This window comes from Syngnathoides biaculeatus, chromosome 2 (assembly GCF_019802595.1).
Source record: "Syngnathoides biaculeatus isolate LvHL_M chromosome 2, ASM1980259v1, whole genome shotgun sequence".
Classification (NCBI taxonomy): Eukaryota; Metazoa; Chordata; class Actinopteri; order Syngnathiformes; family Syngnathidae; genus Syngnathoides; species Syngnathoides biaculeatus.
The window spans coordinates 2,705,053-2,724,142 of NC_084641.1; the positions used below are offsets into that span (position 1 = coordinate 2,705,053).

At 46.1% G+C, this 19,090-nt stretch overlaps 2 protein-coding genes across 3 annotated transcripts in view; both read left to right on the plus strand.

Annotated features, from left to right (window-relative positions):
- The window catches only part of LOC133496873 (neuron navigator 1-like), a 70,731-nt gene extending 65,787 nt beyond the window's left edge, over nucleotides 1-4,944 (plus strand). For both annotated transcript variants that reach the window (XM_061812938.1, XM_061812946.1), the window contains exons 25-31: nucleotides 1,658-1,923; nucleotides 2,227-2,378; nucleotides 2,448-2,519; nucleotides 2,696-2,901; nucleotides 2,988-3,106; nucleotides 3,195-3,383; nucleotides 3,465-4,944. In XM_061812938.1, the coding sequence (XP_061668922.1) occupies nucleotides 1,658-1,923; nucleotides 2,227-2,378; nucleotides 2,448-2,519; nucleotides 2,696-2,901; nucleotides 2,988-3,106; nucleotides 3,195-3,383; nucleotides 3,465-3,545 (1,085 nt within the window). In that variant the 3' untranslated portion in view covers nucleotides 3,546-4,944. The remainder of the gene's footprint in view (nucleotides 1-1,657; nucleotides 1,924-2,226; nucleotides 2,379-2,447; nucleotides 2,520-2,695; nucleotides 2,902-2,987; nucleotides 3,107-3,194; nucleotides 3,384-3,464) is intronic.
- A 637-nt stretch (nucleotides 4,945-5,581) lies between these two features.
- Nucleotides 5,582-19,025, plus strand: mybpha (myosin binding protein Ha). Its single transcript, XM_061808389.1, has 12 exons — nucleotides 5,582-5,892; nucleotides 6,216-6,272; nucleotides 6,477-6,611; nucleotides 7,215-7,382; nucleotides 9,612-9,700; nucleotides 9,798-9,993; nucleotides 10,649-10,788; nucleotides 10,867-11,026; nucleotides 12,181-12,317; nucleotides 13,778-13,964; nucleotides 14,430-14,492; nucleotides 18,954-19,025. Exons 1-11 carry the CDS (start codon nucleotides 5,700-5,702, stop codon nucleotides 14,468-14,470), a joined length of 1,503 nt encoding a protein of 500 aa, XP_061664373.1. The 5' UTR covers nucleotides 5,582-5,699; the 3' UTR covers nucleotides 14,471-14,492; nucleotides 18,954-19,025.
- The last annotated feature ends 65 nt before the right edge of the window (nucleotides 19,026-19,090 follow it).

Sequence of the window (19,090 nt, forward strand, 5' to 3'; positions counted from 1 at the left end):
CTGCTAACTTTGACCGATGAGTTACCCTCTCCTGATACCAAATTATGGCTTCAGATTAAAACACTTAAATATTTTGATATACTGAAGCATATAATGCGTGAAAATCATGATGTCCCAAAAATGGGACGCTGCCCACGAATGGGTTAAAATGCAATAGCATAGTAGTCCTAGGTGTTCATCAGAAACCAGGCTTAGTTCCTAAAAAGTTTATTTAAAATGATTGTAAGTCACTTTAAAGGTCTAGGGTCATCCCTATAAACATTCTAAAATAGATATTGAAATGAAAAATACATACAAGATTATTCACTTCAATGTCCACGCGAAAAAATAAATATGAGCGGAGAGGGCGTCATCCATGCGCAAAGTTGCGGAAGTCTCATTTGACATCCAAGTGGTCGCCGTATTGCCTGCATTTGCTGTCCGTGACGTCACCCCAGATATTCACCATAGAAAACACGCTGTGGCCCCTACTGTAGGACATGCCTTTCATACACGAAAGCTCTTTTCGAAGAAAACATCTCACAACCGAGTGAAGTGTCCGGGGCAATATTACCCAATTGTTTCGAGCCATATTTAGATGACATGCGGATCACGGCCAAAAAACCTCCCCGCCTTATCCACCTCCGTGCAGCGGTGATAAATGCCCACTTCCACGACAGACACGAGCAACCGTTGCTACGAGTCACCCCAGCAGACAAGGCCGGCGGCAGGCTCGAGCTTGTCGACAAGGCCGGTCGCGATCCCTTCAGCGGCTGCTGCACGGAAGCCTTCCGATGCGCACATCGACACATTTAGCAACCCTGATTTATGGATTAGGCCCCCCCAACTATTATTTTTCTTTAGTAGCTGTATACACGCCTACCTGTCATTTGGAACCCACGAAGCTCTTGTCCTTTGCACCGTGCAATCCATTTTTCACGACGAACCGGGTCTCTTGCAAACTTATGAAGGGCAAATCCATCCTCCCGAGTGTTCAACCAATGTTCAGCAATTCAACGAGCCGGCATTTGGGCTAATACGAAGGAACAACGAGCTACCTTCCCGGAGGTAAAACTAATACAAACAAATGAGTCCACTTGAGGGCGGTCCCGCCATGTAGATCACTTCCTGCTTCTTCTCAAAAACAAATCCCTCGAGAGGATTTTCATGGCGGGAGTTACAAAAAGCCGTATATGTCAAAATGTTAATAACCATGTTTTATGGTGAAAAATTGCATGGGTCCATGTCGGCTGCCGTTTTTTCATTAATAACATACTAAAAATCATGCATTTCATCAACATTATATAATGTGAAAATGAACACTGTGCTTGGATGAAGTCAGACAAAGTGTTCCCAAATAGTAATTCATTTCAAATATGTTGTTCATAAATTCCAGTTTTACCTAAATAAAAGTTCTGAACAGTTTTAAAAGAGTAAAAGCAACAGTAATGCGCTTGAAAGTGAAAAAGAACTAAAGTCTGAGCAACATTGTTGACGGTTGAGTTGAAAGATTCTTTGCACATTTTGAGAATCTCTGTGGTAATTTATTGAAATGCACTGTATGTTTTCATTTTCCATTGCAATAGTTAAGTTTTTTGTTGTTGTTGGTGGTGGGGACTATTTCTCCTGTGGATATGAGTAAAAGCCTACGTGGGCTTATGATATTATATGTCCCTAGGTCTCGGCGAACAAAGTGTGGACGCTTTGGTATTCGAGACCCTCATTCCCAAGCCCATGATGCTGCACTACATCAGCCTGCTGCTAAAGCACAGGCGCCTGGTCCTCGCCGGGCCCAGCGGCACAGGGAAGACCTACTTGGCTCAGCGGCTGGCCCGCTACCTCCTGCAGCGCAGCCGTAATGACTCGCCCGGGGCAGACGGCGAGCCCGGCCTCGTGGGCCGCGGCGCCGCCGTCTCCTTCAACATGCATCAACAGACACAAGAGGTAGGGGGCAGTGAGCAGAAGAAAATAAATGGATGGAAGGATGGGTGGATGGATGGACTTTGCGTGTGTAGTCTGTTTTGCTTCTCTATGACACGAGTAGATAGATAGATAGATAGATAGATAGATAGATAGATGGGGCTTGAGTTGTTTGTGAGAAAGTTTTAGTAGCATATATGAGAGGATTTTCCAGTAGTTTGTACTGTATGTGTGAAAGCATTTGAGTGCTGAGTGTGAAAGCTAACTGTGAATAATGTTCCAAACGGCCCCTCGTGTTTGCGTCTCCTCGTTATTTGCTCCCCCAAGGAGCTGCAGTCCTATCTGTCCAACCTAGCCAATCAGATTGAGCGGCAGAGCGCGGGCGAGCTCCCGCTGGTCGTGATCATCGACGACATCGGCGACGCCGCCGCTGTCACCGAGCTCGTCAACGGGGCGCTCACCTGCAAGTACCATAAATGGTAAGTCATGTCATTTGCCGAAACAAATAAGGCCGGTGAGTTTGAAGCGAGCGTTTTTTTGCGTTTCAGTCCTTACGTCATCGGAACCACCAATCAGCCGGTGAAGATGTCGTCCAACCACGGGCTGCACCTCAGCTTCAGGTGAGCGGCAAGCGTGAAATAAATTCAGTTCAGTTCGAATTACGTTTTTGCAGTGTAGTTTTTACTTTTACTTTGGAACAGGAGTTAAACCATGACACGTGCTTTTCACAGATTGATCTTGTTTTGAACCCAAGTATCTGTACTTCTACCCCTGATGTCTGCCGCGTTGTCCACAGGATGGTTCCATTCTCTAATAACGTGGAGCCCGTCAACGGCTTTCTGCCTCGGTACCTCCACCGGAAAGTTGTGGAAGCTTCCCAGAAGATAGAGCACGACGCGTCGCAGCACCAGGACCTCCTTTGCGTTCTGGACTGGGTCCCGCAGCTCTGGTACCACCTCCACACGTTCTTGGAGAAACACAGCACATCGGATTTCCTAATTGGTAAGATGTGGCTGAAAGGGGGACGCGGGGGGGATAGACATTTTCAAAGAGGAACGATTTAACCAGGAAGTGTCGCCCCACATCAGGCCCCTGCTTCTTCTTGTCGTGTCCCGTGTCGGTGGTCGAATTCCGAAAGTGGTTCATTGACCTGTGGAACCACTCCATCATACCGTACCTGCAGGAGGGAGCCAAGGATGGCATCAAGGTGGGCACACGCACAACTGCGGCTGCCTCAGGGGAAAAAAAAAAAAAAAAAGCATTATAAGAACTTTGTCGTGCGTTTTGTTGCACAGGTTCACGGTCACAAGGCGGTGTGGGAGGATCCCGTTGATTGGGTGAGGGGGACCCTCCCTTGGCCCGGCGCGCAGCAGGACCAATCCAAACTCTATCACCTACCTCCCCCGACCATTGGTCCACACAGTGAGGAGAAAAAGCCCGCCATAGACGCTCCACCGCCCAGCACGCTGGAGTCCGATCCCCTGGTGAGTTTTGCTCCCGGCCGGCTGAAACGTGCTCTTGCGAAGTGTTCACTGAACCCTCAACTGCGCTCTCCTCGTTCAAAGATGATCATGCTGCTGAAGCTGCAGGAGTCGGCAAACAGCGCCGAGTCGCCGGAGCGGGATAGCGGCCTGAGTCCACTCTGAGGACTGGGCGTTCTGACAATTGGGTCCCACAAGCATGAAGAGCAGTCCAGACCCACATATTTGTCCCCCTTCTGGACCTATGGATGCTTGCATCCTTCTTTCGATCACAAAATTGCACTTTATTTCCAATGTGTGACAACTGGACTTCAGGAGGAGACGTGAACGTGTTCGAGGAGAATCTTGCAGTTAAACAGTATTGCCGCTAGATGGCAGCACCTCAATGTTTCTGGCATACACTCCACAGTGTAACTAAGAAATGAAAGAAACGTGGCTCGTTTTCGGTGGTTAGTAGATCGCCCTGAACCAGGATTGTAAGTGCACAGAAGAGTCAAAAAAATAACAAGTGCTTGTTTATTTAATCTGATAAAACAGACAATTCCTGTTGCTGTTTTAAACCTTTTTTTTGTGCGCGATAGATGAGGATGCATCTTTTGTAACATTTTGTACCGACTCATCTTCAGTAATAATCAGCCACGTGCAGCGACTGCATCGGTCTGAAAACCAAACCAGTGCTTCCGTCCTTGCTGCTTCTTTCAATAAAAAAAAAAAAAATTGCAAACTCCACGTCAATTATTATAATATTCCTTTGCAAACTGGAACGGTGTCCTTTGCCTTTCATATGCCAAGCACGAGAGAGAGCTCAGCTCTCGAGTGTTTCTGTGACACGTAGGAGGACGAAACAGCGAGCGGGCCCTCAAACCTCTCGATGTTTCTGCACATTTTCCGTCTACATGTTCTACTTTCCAGCCAAGGTGCTGATGTAAAGTAAAGACGTGATGCCTACATCTGTCTGTGCCTGAAAGACCGGATTGGCCTAAAGCTGCCTTTGAGCTGTTTGAATACACCACTCGGAGGCCTCCTGCATTTTATGGAAGTTCATCACTTTGGCTCACGGCTCGAAGCGTGCTGATGGTTTGGACCTTCGCCTGGTAGTCAGGTGGAAAGGACAGTTTGCAAGACAAGTGGGCGCTGTGTGATTTCATGGGTGTGTGCGTGTGGACGTTGACTGGAGTCGTTTGAGAATCTGAGGGACGAAATTGTGATTTATCTTCCTCCCCGTGTTTCCCAAAGCTTTTATTTTGATTGGACCTATCATGTTTATAAAATAATAATTAAAAAATGGACAGCTCCCTCTTTTCACCTTGTTTCTATGACATTTTCTTATGCAAATATTTGTAAAGATTTATTTGTCTTTTGTACATGACATGGCTGTTGTAAACACTGTAAATACAGAGCGCATCTGTGACGGGAATCCTGAAAAAGAGCGGAAATGTTAAGAAAAGACAGCAGACAGCGAGAGCGCTTGATTTTTAAGGAGGGTGAAGTGTTTTTTTACGGCATGTTTCTGTAACTGCATCATGTCTAACATTGAGCTCTGGACACAATAAAGTATTGCCAATCCACGTATGATTTCAGAAATGTTGACATCATCCTGTTGTCCACTTGGAGGTTATGGGACACAAATTGAATTTGAATACGACCCTCTGATTTTGCTACTCATATTTATACATTTGAGTAAAATCAACTTTTTTGACTTTATTCTAAAAACTACTAACAGCATAACTCCTAAAAACTGAGATTGCCATTTATTTGGAAAAAATGTAAAATGTCAACAATATGTGAATTTTCAGTAACAACTCCAAAATTATAAATCCAAAAATATTCAAAAGTCTATAGATTTTTTGTTCAACGGTGTAACGCTACACAAGCTTTTGAAAACTAATAGATTGAATCACATGGTGGCGCGTCATGTTTGTGATCAATATAGAAATGCATATAACCTGAGAGAGTCAATCACAATTGCCATATTTAAATGGAAAAAGTTTTTCAAATGCGACTAAAATTGTTGTGATGGGAATCTGCAGCTGCGATTTAATTATAAACTGACTCAAAGTAATATAAGTGATTACAATGACATTAATTTAGTGATTAATTTACATAATCTCAGTACATGTAGTCTCCCAATACAGTGGATGTTGAAAAGTCTTGTGTACTGCAGAGAGTAAAGGTTTTATTTCAGATTCAGGCTTGTAAGGGTTGGACACAGCTCAGGCATCCAAATGAGGTAATGGGTGGAGTAAAGTTGGCCCCAACGCTTATAAATGACATCGATGCTCCAGACGCCTCCATCCAGAGGACCGGTCGTCTCTCAGAATGATGCCAGGCAAGTCCCCCAGCAAGAAGGCGGCCGAGAAGGCAGCAGAGGCCGACCTGCCGGTGGCAGAATGCGCAGAACCGCAGCCAGCGCCGGTGGAGACCTCCGCCGCCGTCGCCGCAGTGGCCGAGGGAAAAGCGCCGCCGGCCGTCACGGTGGAGGATGGTCCCATTACAAATGAAAGTGCACCTGGTAACGTGGAAGGCTGTCAACATCTCACTAGAAAATTAACTAATTCTAGACTCGCTGAACTGTCAATCTCAAGTATTGATATTGTATGATACAGAGCAAGAAACACTTAACACCTTTTTAAGGTTGACATGGATTCTTTTGACAGCTGCCCATACGGCAACAGGCACTATGGCTTTAACCCTGTGCTGTTTTTGCCCGATGCCTTTTGTACCACCAGCCGCTTAAGTGCCACACAGTAGACAAATAGATTCAAATGGGACGCGGCGTCAGCTGTCGTTTGTTCGGTATCTGTATCAACGCTCGCCTGCTTGCTTTCCCAGCAGGACCTGCTCCCCCCATTGAGGAGCTGCCCGAGCCCTCTGGACCGCCGCCTCCCCCAGGTAACCCCTGCAATCGTGTGCTGCCTGGAGCTTCAGAAAGCTCATTCAGAGTAAAGTGTAATCGGGAATCGAGAAAGGCAAAGTGCATTTATCGTAATGTCTACTGCAGCGTATTTTTTTTGGTTTCTTTTGAGTGAGGCAGTGGGACTTGAGTTTTACGATTCAGGTGCATAATTTCCTTTCAATGTAATTGCTTGTTGGCAGTTCCCACCAGCCCACCACTGGGCGTGTCCGTGCAAGACGTCAACGATGCCAGCCTCACCGTCAAGTGGGAGACGCCGGAGACCATTGGAGAGTCAGGGTTGGATGGGTACATCGTTGAGTACTGCAAAGATGGAAGTAGGACCGCCTGCACACATGGGTGCTCTGTGGCGAAAGTGTGTGTTGGGAGGGGAGGGGATGGGAGTGGGTTGCGAAGATGCACCCGTCCTTTGGGTGTCATAGGTCAGAATGAATCATAGCTCGGTTGCGTCTCCTGACGTCACTTTAGCAGGGCTGCGTTCCCCGCGTCACATTTTCCTAATGGTTGCTAAAATGTCATTCTTATGTCGTTTGGAAAGGCATTTCGACACGCGGTATCTCATGAAAGGAGAATTACTGTCTTGTTCAAAACAGTTGTCTTCGTAACATTTCTGTGACGCTCAAAATACCTGAAGAATCAAAAATTATACCAACCCATAATGCAGATGCTACCCTATTTGCTAACAAGTTTCATGAATCTTGAATTGGTCTTGACAGACAATGATAACACTTTGTGTACCTTTGACCTTGGCTCTGGCATGTTGAAGCAAACGGTTGAGAAACGTGAAGCCAGTAAGGCCTGCACTTCTTTGGCTGTCCTTCTTGGATCTGTGGCTGTGGTTATTATGTACATTTGTGCCACTGATGCGTACTGTATGGAAGAGCAAAAATGGGCTCTAAAAATAATAATCATCCCTACAGGTACCGACTGGGTGGCGGCAAACGAGGAACTGACCCTGGGTAACCACTACTGCATCAAGGATCTGAACGTGGGCGACCTGCTGCTTGTCCGGGTGGTGGCCGTGAACCCCGCCGGCTGCAGTCAGCCGGGTACGCTCGCCCAGGCCGTGCCGATCCGTGAGGTGGCCGGTGAGTAGCAGCCGACGACGTTCGACAGGAGCTCAGAATGCCGAGGCTGCAGTTGTCAAAAGCAACATACAGACACAGCAACTGCGATTAAAAATGTACACATACAACCTCTGCAGAAAATAATCATGCTGACAAGAGGAAGTTTATTTACTGCTGTATGGAGTTCACAAAGGGATGTTTAGCATTTTCGTATGTCATTTTTTTTTTAAAAAGGAGGAGTATTACTTTTAACACACACAAGTACTCTCTTCTCACATCTTCGTGTAGTAACATGAATAGCAGCGGCTCGTGTGATTGAGCCTGCCACACAGATTGCCTTTGAGCTTCCGCCTGTCATTCAATGTAATGAGCCCAATCTCGTCATTTGAACAAGCTAACATGCTAATTCTACTTCCTGGATTCGATAAAATTATATTATATTACATTGAACTGATGATGTGATATCGTCCAAATTGGAGCAGAGTTCATTTTATGTCGCGTGTCAACGAGAAATGCATCCGTTTCAATTGCCATTCGCAAAAAATCAACTGGAGTAGATTGAAAAAGGACATTCTGCACATTTTAAAATGAAATTATCAAGTTATCTCCAAAACCTGATCAAAGGACATGAAAAAGATCATGAAAAATTTACAAAAACTAATGGAAGGGAACCTTTAAACATGATAATTGCAGTCTAGGTGGGCCCTAAAACTGTGGCCGACAGTATACAAGTGCACTGAGCACTCCTAATGCAGGAGTAGCATGTCTTGCTTTAAAGCAAATACATGACTCACTTCGACAGTTGCGTGGTCTTGTCCCACTTAGGGACACTGAAGGACAGCTTCTTGTCGCTGGGCACATTTAATGCTCGGGGTTCAAATATCTGCCGACAAACAAGAACATTTAGTGGAGAAATGCGGTCACGCAAGAAGAAGTGGCGCTCAGTGAGAAAGATGAGCCTAATTGACGGATTACGGCTGGCCTGTGCAAGTTAATTTCAGCTCTGTGCTGCATGCGTTTGTGATTCAGAGATCAAATCCCCTCATAGTTTATCCGCAAACAATTGCCTACGACGGATGGTTTGTGGCAGCGCTGGCGGGTTGGACGTCTCGCTGCTTATTTGGAGGGATTAGCGTCGGGGCCAAAAGTGGAAGTGAGCCGCGTTGATCTGAAATCTTAGCTGACAAATCTTAAGGAAAGGAGGACGAGCCAAATTGGTTCAGGAGTGTTGTGAGGTGCAACTGAGATGCGAGAAGGAGATCGATGGGCAGGATGTTGATGGGTTACGGAGATAAGACATTCAAAGTCGATGAGCTAGCTTCAAGCCGATGGTTTTATATATCTCATAAGCGCTTGAGCTATTTGCTGCGTATGCAGCAACGAATGTGACGGACGTCTTTCACCAGACTCAGCCTCGACCGCACAGCCCGACAGTCCGTTTTCTTTCTAATAACAGCCTCTGTAATGGCAACGCCCTCCCAGCTGCCGTCACTCCGCAAGGCAGCGCTTGTGATGAAATCTTTCTTCTGACGGATCCAATGTCCTCCTCATTAAAGACTTGCTCCTTCTAAAAATGCTTCAAGGGCTTTGTCTCCTTTACCTGAATACTGTACTTTGCGCTCAAACATTTCATTTCTTATAAAGTAGTACTAATTGCTTAAGCAATAAAACAAAACATAACCTGGTTGCACAAGTGTGCACACCCTCTTACAACTGGGATGTCCCTGATTTCATATTTGACCAAAAAACTCATGTTCAATGGGACTTAACACACACTTGCTATTATGTTAAGTGCATTTGATTAAGTCCAAATTTAAAATCTTTTTTTTTAGCTTCTGGTGATTTTTTTTTCGCCTCCTTGGAGACCCTTGAAAGTTTTATACAATATCAAAATAACCCCCCATTTGTACAAGGCTGTGTAAATTCTTCATATGCACTGTAAATATGTTATTTTGATCGCCTGCAGTGGTCCCTAATGTTGTGGATGTAATATATTCATCATCATCATAATCAGCTTGTCACAACCATAATTAACCTGCATCATCGGTCTTGGAGCTCAATAAATAGAAAGTGTCAAAGTGTTATTTGGAGCCAACGAGGCACCCTGCTGTGAAAACACACTTCATAAATGTCATTGCGCGTCACAAGGTTGACACTCACAGTAGCTGTCAATCATGCAGCTCAGATAGGGACAGGAGTACAACACGGACAGCACGTGATGGGTAATCTTGCAGGACTTGCATGTTTCAGACCGCCCGAAGATCAAAGTTCCTCGCAGCCTACGTACGTGCTTTGTCAAGCAAGTTGGCGAGCAGGTCAACCTGGTCATCCCGTTCCTTGTGAGCTCGAGTTTCATCCCGCATATGCTTGTAAATGTCTCGAAGAATGTGACCGGCCGTGTTCTCACTGCTTCGCTCTCTTCTAATCATGCCACAGGGCAAGCCCAAACCGTTGGTGTCCTGGCAAAAGGATGGCCAGCCTTTGGACCCAAAGAGAGTCAACATCAGAAATAGCGACAAGGACAGCATCCTGTTCATCCGCGGCGCTCAGAGGGAGGATTCGGGTGTTTATGAGATGACTGTTAAGGTGGACTGTTTTGAAGACAAAGCCACCATCACCCTTCAAATCGTTGGTGAGTCTCACAGGATTTTTATTCTTTGCAGTAATATGAGCCCTTCCTTGAAGAGGATAAAGAATATATGCTTGTTTAATCTTGTTATTTGTCTACCACCACTATGTTCCACTATCCATTGCTTCAAATGTTACAGCATTGCTGATGCTAAGCATACCATCAGCGCGTCCCATTTTGTGTTAGCATTAGCATTAAGATAGTGGAACGAAAGGCTAAGCGATGAGGCTGTTTTAAAATCACAATGCTGAACTTGTTTTATGTTTCATTTGACAGTAAATTTCAAGTGAGTGTGGCAATAAACAACTTGTAGGTTGTTGTTTTTTTTTGTGTGTAAGAACTGCTCGTTAATTTTACATCCCAAACCAGTTCTTGTTGTAAGTGAGCTGAGAAGAGAGCTCGCAAATCAAAGAATAAAAACAACTTGTATCTTGAAATACTCCACCACTGTGTAGCAAATTACATGCACAAGATGGTAGATTCTCTTCACAAATCCTATTATTTATCATGTACTACTGTCAAGCCTGTTTCAACCAATTTGAACCATTTTTTGTTTGTCCTTTGTGGGGGAGGAGCTTAAAAACTGTAAATGAGCACTCACACTCACGTTTTGAGATGATTTTTTTTTTTTTTGCTCAATTCCCAAATGTCCTCCCAGAGCTGCCAGGTCCTCCCAGCAGTACAAAACTGGTTGACTGCTGGGGCTTCAATGCCGCGTTGGAGTGGACACCGCCCAAGGACAATGGCAACACGGAGATCACCGGGTACATTGTCCAGAAGGCCGACAGGAAGACCGGGGTATCAGCTCATCGTGAAGACGCCGTCACCGTCACAACTTTAGATTCTCTGCTAACCGCCGCTGGCCCGTTCTCGCAGGAATGGTTCACCGTGCTGGAACACTACAGCAGGCTCACCGTCACCATCTCGGACCTCATCATGGGAAACTCGTACGCCTTCCGAGTGTTTTCTGTCAACAAAGTGGGTGTCAGTGAGAAAAGTGCCATCACCAAGGACGTGGCCACGATCCAGAAGACGGGTGAGCACGCTTCCGCAGATTTGGTTTCAACTACGTTATTTTAATGAGCTGCAAGAAGTGTGTGAATGCACAAGCTGTTGACACTTCTAAATATAAGGCAACAACAGCTACTGCAGGAATATATCTCGGTACTCAGTGTTGAGAAAGCTAACCGAGAAGTGCGTGTGACTGACCTAGATATTAGCAGTCATGAAGTATAATGAAGTACTGTACAAATTCTTCATTACTGTACTAATGTAAATTTTCCAGTATCTGTACTTCACCTAAGTACGGGTAATTATTTTTCAAAACCAAGTTTTGACAGTAAAATTAAAAAAAAAAACAATTCTTTTTACATTTCTACTAGAGTAAAATACAAATCTGAACTTTGTTTTAACTTTTACTTAAAACTGATTCACTGCCAGTCCTTAATGTTATATTTCAATACAACAGCCTGCTGCTGCTTTTACCAGAGTCTTTCTTACTTCTATTGTACTGAAATATAGGTCTTGTTGAGGTCGCGCCAGTCCTGCGTTTTGACCAAATGTACCTTTTAAAATCATGGCCAAAAAGTTCAGCATTACCAGACTAAACGGGTTTCCCATGTGTGTTGGAGAGATTTTGTTCTGGTCCAATGAAACCAAGGTTGAACCTTTTGGCCTTCATCCCAAAAGATATCTTTCCTGCAAACAACACTGCTCATCACCAAAAGAGCACCATACCAAAAGTATAGCAGTATCATGAACAAGCACTGTTCTTCTTCAACTGGACCTTGAGGGGATTCGGAACATCTGAAAATAAAATTCAGTGTTAACACTGCTAGAAATCAAAGGAAATTTGAGGACATGCCTACGAGAGCATCGGCAATTAATTTGGGTTTATCAGGGCCACGCTAGCATGTTAGCAGGGTTGTGCTGACTGAATTTTGACGGTGATGGGTTCATTCTGAACACAACCAAGTCTCCAGTTATGAGGATGTGCACACTTGTGCAACCACATCATTTCAGTTGTTTAGCAGTCAACATTGTAGTTCACTGAGACAGGGTCAAGGTTAGGGCAACCGTTTCAACTTTCTTCCACACCAAACTGACTCTGAGCAAACTGGACGAAAGAGGAATTCACTGGTGTTGTACTTGTACTGTACATCTTGTTACGTTGTCTTTGTGTGTTGTCAGGCATCATCTACAAGCCACCTGAGTACCAGGAGCATGACTTCAGCGAGGCGCCCAAATTCACCACGCCGCTCAGCAACCGTGCTGCAACTGTCGGCTACACCACCAAGCTGCTGTGCTCTGTTCGCGGAAGTCCCAAGGTCAGTTTGGGATTCTCTTCGATAATTGTTGTCCAGAATCTCAACAATGGAAGAGCTCACGGGGGGATGAGGACCAATTGAAGACCATTGTTTCCTTAGCAGACACAGGAAGTCAGCTATTCTGTTTTCTGTGTTTGGTCATGTGAAATTCCGCATGTAGCGAATTCATGTTCTTTCATGTCTTTGCATCATCATTCGCCAAGTGGCAATTTACCGTAAGCTTGTATAAATGCATGTTCAGTAGCATGAGCAAGTGGGTGGCTCTTACTGGTACTTTCAAATGTTTAATACGCAGTCTGCAAACAACCTAAATATTATTCCCTTGATGACATCACATGATGAGTGAGACTCGAGATGAGTGGGTCAATAGTTGTGGGCTGGCCGGCGCTGGTATGTCCGAGCGCCGTTCCGGTCACTATGGCATCATCGGCTAAACCGGTTAAACATATCTTTACAGTTGTCTGCCTGATGCGGCTGCGGATTAAGTGACAGGCAGCGGCGGAAATACGACTGATTACGCGTCCTTGGCTTTTCACCAAGGACGCCGGCATTTGCGGGATCATAGCAGTTGGGCTTAAACCAATTTGACTGGAATTTTTGAACACTTTTACAGGACAGCATCACAAAGACTTGTGGAGCATGAATACCGGTCAGTGTTTCAGTGTTTGGGGCGGTTGTGGCTTAGTTGGTAGCGACTGAATGGTAGCTGGTGCAAATCCTGGCTTTGACTATCCGCATTTTGAAGTGTCCTTGGGCAAGACGCTGAAACCTAACTCGCTCCCGGTAGGCCTGGCAGCGTCTTGCACGGCAGCAGTTGGTTGCATTGGTGCGTGAATGTGTGTTCATGGATGAACATGAGGCCAAGCAAAGCACTTTAGGCACTGTGATGGTGTAGATAAAAGACTATAGAAGTGCAGCCCATCTACCAAATATTCCACACTCATGCAAGCTGAATGCGTTTAGACTCTTAAGCAGACTGAGCCTGCTTGAGCGCCCTAAACATTCGAGCCACCTTGCACCTCTCAACCGACTCCCTTCACGGTTGCCCTGTCGGTCCGAGCCTGGTGCCACGTCCTGATATCGTCGATAATGAGATGCAGCGCACCAAGCAGGGACGACACAAGTGATAAGACAATACAGGACTCTGTTGTCCTGCTGTGAAGATAGCGCAGGGGGAAGGTTCTATTTTTGTCACTGCACTCCTTCCGTTAGCACAGTTATCCGTGACTTGACCACTGGTAACCCTTTGATGCATTTTTAGCACGATGGAAACCTGGTGGCGCAGGAATGAAACCGATGATAAGAGAAGAAAAATAGAAAGATGTCAGGAGGAGTTTGAAGTTTGTCTCCTTCCATTGGGCACTTCAGCTCAGCAAGGACCCAAGGAGGTCTAGGAGATGCTGAGGCCCCATCCTAAGTTCACGAGTTGATCGGCGGTTCTTCATTTTGTTCTCTCCCAGCCAAAGATCGAATGGCTCAAGAACCAGATGGTCATCGGTGACGACCCCAAGTTTCGGCAGCTCTCCAACCAGGGCATTTGCTCCCTGGAGATCCGCAAGCCGTGCTGCTTTGACGGCGGCGTGTACACGTGCAGAGCCAAGAATGCGCAAGGAGAGGCCACAGTCTCCTGCAAACTGGAGGTCAAACGTAAGCATGCTGAGGAAGTCACCTGCCCACGCAGTGGAACCACTATTTTTTTATTTATCGCTCTCTTCCAAAAGGTCAAATTAAAACCAAATTGTATGAAAACTGAAGTAATATTTCCCAGTGGAAATTATTTAAATCAAATTAATCAGAGGTAATCCACCATTTTTGTACTTTCCAAATAGCGCTTTGTTAAATTCTGTGTATCAAACTGGAACTTTCTTTGGCCCCGTCTTGGGTTATCCGACGGTCACAGTAAGTACAAAAAACTGAACCTGGGGCCAAGAAAAGGCACCGAGCGCATGGAGTGCTTTGTCGAGGCTAATATTGAAAACAGAATCGTACGAAAGTTACGTTATGCAAATGCAGAGGTTCCACTGGAGAAGAAATAAAGTTGATTAAATGTTTTGGTGGCATCTTAAAAAATATATATATACAAACTAAGATGGACTATTCCTTTCTTAACAGAGGTTATTCTTTCTGAGCATGACAAGGAAATGAACAAATAAAGAGGCATTTCAACATTCACAGGTAAGCGCTCCGTCGTCCTCCCGAGGGACAATTAAATACATTCGTACATACATCTGAAAATAAAACATCTTTATTCTATAATGACCATAAAACATAGTCCCAAGATTTGTTCGTGACATATTACTTCTGATTCTGTACCATATTCTGACATTCAAAAGGCATTATTATTTGGGGGAAATGCAGATTTGTTGAGGCAATTTGTTTGTTTGCAAATGAAGTATCCCGTTATGCCCACTTAAGACTAAGAACCCGATGAGAGGAGATTTGGGGATGTACTGTAGGAGTCAATTCTGAGTTCCATGTTGACTGGGATCATTTTCAACAGTAGGCACGACAAAGTTGACCTTCATTGCAAGTAAGGACATGTGTGTGTGTGTCCTGCAAATGGGGTCACGTGTCTCGCTCATTGAACGCATTCTCACCATGTCGGGATGCATTTGTTCGTGTAGGATTTCCGGCTGTCCACCAAGGGTGAAACGTGTCCCCAAAAAATCTAAATAGGTTGGGACAAACAGCCAGTAAGCATTTTTAGGGGGGGACTAATAAACCCCTATGACGAATACAAAAAGTGGATTTTGGTTTCCCTTGCCCGGACGTGCGTCACCGAGGCCCCCCTCTGGAGCCAGGCCTGGAGGTGGGGCTCGAAGGCCAACGCCTGGTGGCCGGACCTGCACCCATGTGGCACAGCCCAAAAGGGTAATATGGGTCCCCCTTCCCATGGGCTCACCACCTGTGAGAGGTCCTTGGGGGTCAGGTGTAATGTGACCTGGGCAGTGGCCAAAGGCGAGGACCTTGGCGATCTGATCCCCGGCTACAGAAACTAGCTTTCGGGAGATGGAATGTCACCTCTTTGGCAGGGAAGGAGCCCGAGTTGGTCCGTGAGGTCGAGAAGTTCCGAATAGATATAGTCGGACTCGCCACTATGCACCACTTGGGCTCTGGCACCACTCCTGTTAAGAGGGGTTGGACTCTGTTCTACTCTGGAGTTGCCCACAGGGAGAGATGCCGAGCTGAGTATACTTATTGCCCCCCGGCTCGGGGCCTTTACATTTGGATTTACCCCGGTGGATGAGAGGGTACTCTCTTTCCGCCTGCAGGTAGGGGGATAGGTCCCGACTGTTTGTGCTTACGCACCAAGCAGGAGTCCAGAGTACCCACCCTTTTTGGAGTCGTTAGAGGGAGAGCTGGAGAGCGCCCCCCCTCTGGCAACTCCATCATTCTGCTGGGTGACTTGACCCCCCCCCCCCTGAACAGAACTTCAGTGTTCTGTTACTGGACTTCTGTGCTCATCACAGATTGTTCATAACGAACACAATGTTAAGGCATAAGGGTGTTCACATGTCCACCTGGCACTAGGTCACCTTAGGTCGCAGTTCGATGATCTATTTTGTGGTCGTTTCATTGGACTTGTGACCCATGTCTTGGACACTCGGGTGAAGAGAGGGGCGGAGCTGTCAACTGATCACCACCTGGTGGTGAGTTGGCGCCAATGGTTGGGGAAGATGCCAGTCCAACGTGGCAGACAGAAAAACGTATTGTGAGTCTGCTGGGAACGGCTAGCAGTTCCCGTCAGAAGGAATTTCAACTCCCACCTCTGAAAGAACTTTGCTCACGTCCCGGAGGAAGCGGGGGACATTGAGTCCAAGTGGACGATGTTCCGCGCCTCCTTTGCTGAGGCAGCCGACTGGAGCTGTGGCCTTAAGGTGGCTGTCGTGGCGGAAACCCACGAACACGTTGGTGGACACCAACAGTGAGGGATGCTGTCAAGCGGAAAAAGGAGTCCTATCGGGCATTTCTGGCCTGTGGAACTCCCGAGGCAGCTCATAGGTACCGGCAGGCCAAGCGGAATGCAGCTTCGGTGGTCGCTGAGGCAAAAACCCGGGCATGGGAGGAGTTCGGTGAGAACGACTTCAAGACAGCATCAAGGAAGTTCTGGTCCACCGTCCGGCATCTCAGGAGAGGGAAGCAGTGCACCGTCAAAACTGTGTATAGTGGGGATGGACCACTGCTGACCTTAACTCAGGATGTTGTGAGTCAGAGGGGAGAATACTTCGAAGACCTCCTCAATACCACCAACTCATCCCATAAGGAAGTTGAGTCTGGGTGCTCTGAGGCGGGCTTTTCTATCGCTGGGGTTGAGGTGATCGAAGTGGTTAAAAAGCTTCTTGTTGGCAGGGCCCCGCGGGTGGATGAGATTTGTTCGGAGTTCCTCAAGGGTCTGGAAGTTATGAGTCTGTTTTGATTGACACGCCCCTGCAACATCGCATGGACATTGGGGATTCTGCGTCTGGATTGGCAGACTGGGGTGGTGGTCCCCCTTTTTAAAGTACTAATCCAGAGGAAATGTATTTTATTTGTCTATCATACAAATGTAGCTAAAATTTCATAAAAAAATATTTTAAAGGTCCTCAACACAATAGAAATTAAATAAATTAGAGTCAAAGTCAGTCTCAAGATTTTGTACGAAATGTCAGTTAGATTCGGCTAGTTCTTGTACTCTCCGGAATGTGGCGTCAAGTCACGACATATATGGTTGAATTACACCTGTTTTTTGAACATTGGAAGCATTAGAAAATTCCTCCTCTTCATTTCCTATTCCTTCCACAGAGTATTCCATAGAAACTTCTTCATCACTGCTGTCTATCTCCTCGCAGCATGAATGGTTGTCTGTATAGGACGGCATTGTCTTTACTGGGGTTGTCCAGGTGTGACGTCACACGGAAGCAGCTTCAACAGAGTCTCAGTTTGAAACAGACATGGAAGGCATTCGGATTACAAAGAAAATGTGCACTTTGACGCTAATTTATTTGAGAATTTTTAAAATATCTTTTTAATGAAATTTTTAGCTACATTTGCATGATAGACAAATATAATACATTTCCACTGAATAGTACTTTAAAAAGGGTGACCGGAGAGTGTGTTCCAACTATAGGGCGATCACACTCCTCAGCCTCCCTGGTAAGGTCTATTCAGGGGTACTGGAAAGGAGGGTCTGTCGGGAAGTCGAATCTCGGATTCAGGAGGAGCAAAGTGGTTTTCATCCTGGCTGTGGAACAGTGAACCAGCTCTAAATCCTCGGCAGGATCCCCAAGGGTGCATGTGAATTCGCCCAACCAGTCTACATGTGTTTTGTGGACTTGGAAAAGACCTTCGACCGTGACCCTCAGGGAGTCTTGTGGGGGTTTCTTCAGGAGTATGGGGTACCGAGCCCCCTGATACGGGCCGTTCAGTCCCTGTACGACCGCTGTCAGAGTTTGGTCCGCATTGCCGAGAATTAGTCGGACTCGAAGCTGAGGTGAGAGTGTGTCCGGTTTGGTGGTCTCACCATCGCATCTCTGCTCTTTGCAGATGATGTGGTTCTGTTGGCTTCATCAAGCCGTGATCTCCAGCCCTCACTGGAGCGATTCACAGCCGAGTGTCAAGCGGCTGGGATGAGAATCAGCACCTCCAAATCCGAGACTATGGTCCTCAATCAGAAATGGGTGGCGTTCCCTCTCCAGGTCGGGGATGAGATCCTTCCCCAAGTGGAGGAGTTCAAGTATCTTGGCGACTTGTTCACGAGTGAGGGAAGAATGGAGTGGGAGATGGACAGATGGATCGCGTAACCTCTGCAGTGATGCGGACTTTGTATCAGTCCGTTGTGGTAACGAGGGAGCTAAGTCGAAAGGCCAGTCGATGTATGTTCCTACCTTCACCTTTGGGCCGTGACCGAAAGAACAAGATCCCGGATACAAGTGGATGAAATAAGTTTCCTCTGCAGGATTTCCATACTCTCCTTGAGAGATAGGGTGAGAAGCTCGGTCATCCGGGAGGGGCACAGTGTCGAGCTGCTACTCCTCCACATTGAGAGGAGCCAGATGAGGTGGCTGTGGCATCTGAGCCGGATGCCTCCCAGACGCCTTCCTGTGCATGTCCCACCGGAAAGAGACCCCAGGGATGACCCAGCACACGCTGGAGAGACTATGTCTTTCGGGTGGCTTGGGAACTGCAAATGGCTGCCAACCAGTTGAGGGTGTACCCCGCCTCCTACCTGTTGAGAGCTGGGATAGGCTCCAGCACTCCTGAGACCCTCATGAGGATAAGCAACTCAGAAAATGGAAGGATATGTTCAAATTCTCTGTATGATCTGACAAAATATTTTTAGAATGCTCTTTCATTACACAATTGTATTCATTGCACAATGTTAAGAAAAAAACTAGACGAATGGATTAGCAACTGTCGCTCAGGCTAGTTGTATTTTATTTTTTAATGACAGCATAATCTGCTGGATTTATTGGGTCAGGGTTGCCAGTAAATCCAAAATTGCCAAAAACATTCATAAAGAAATGATGCAGTACTTGATGTGCTGTTTAACCTTGTCTGCTTTTTTGTGCATGTATTTTTGTGTGTTCTGACCAACTGCACAGTTTTATTGTCTGTATTCTAAATCCTCCAATGCTTTTTGTATGTTTGTTGAGCCAGGAGAGAGAAAAAGATGATGTAGCAGCATTTTGTACATATTGATGAGAGGAAGAAACCCCAACAAGCTCGCACACCACCAGTTACTACATGTGGAATGTTCATCTTCTGTCACAGTGTTATGTGTTCCTCCTTGTGTT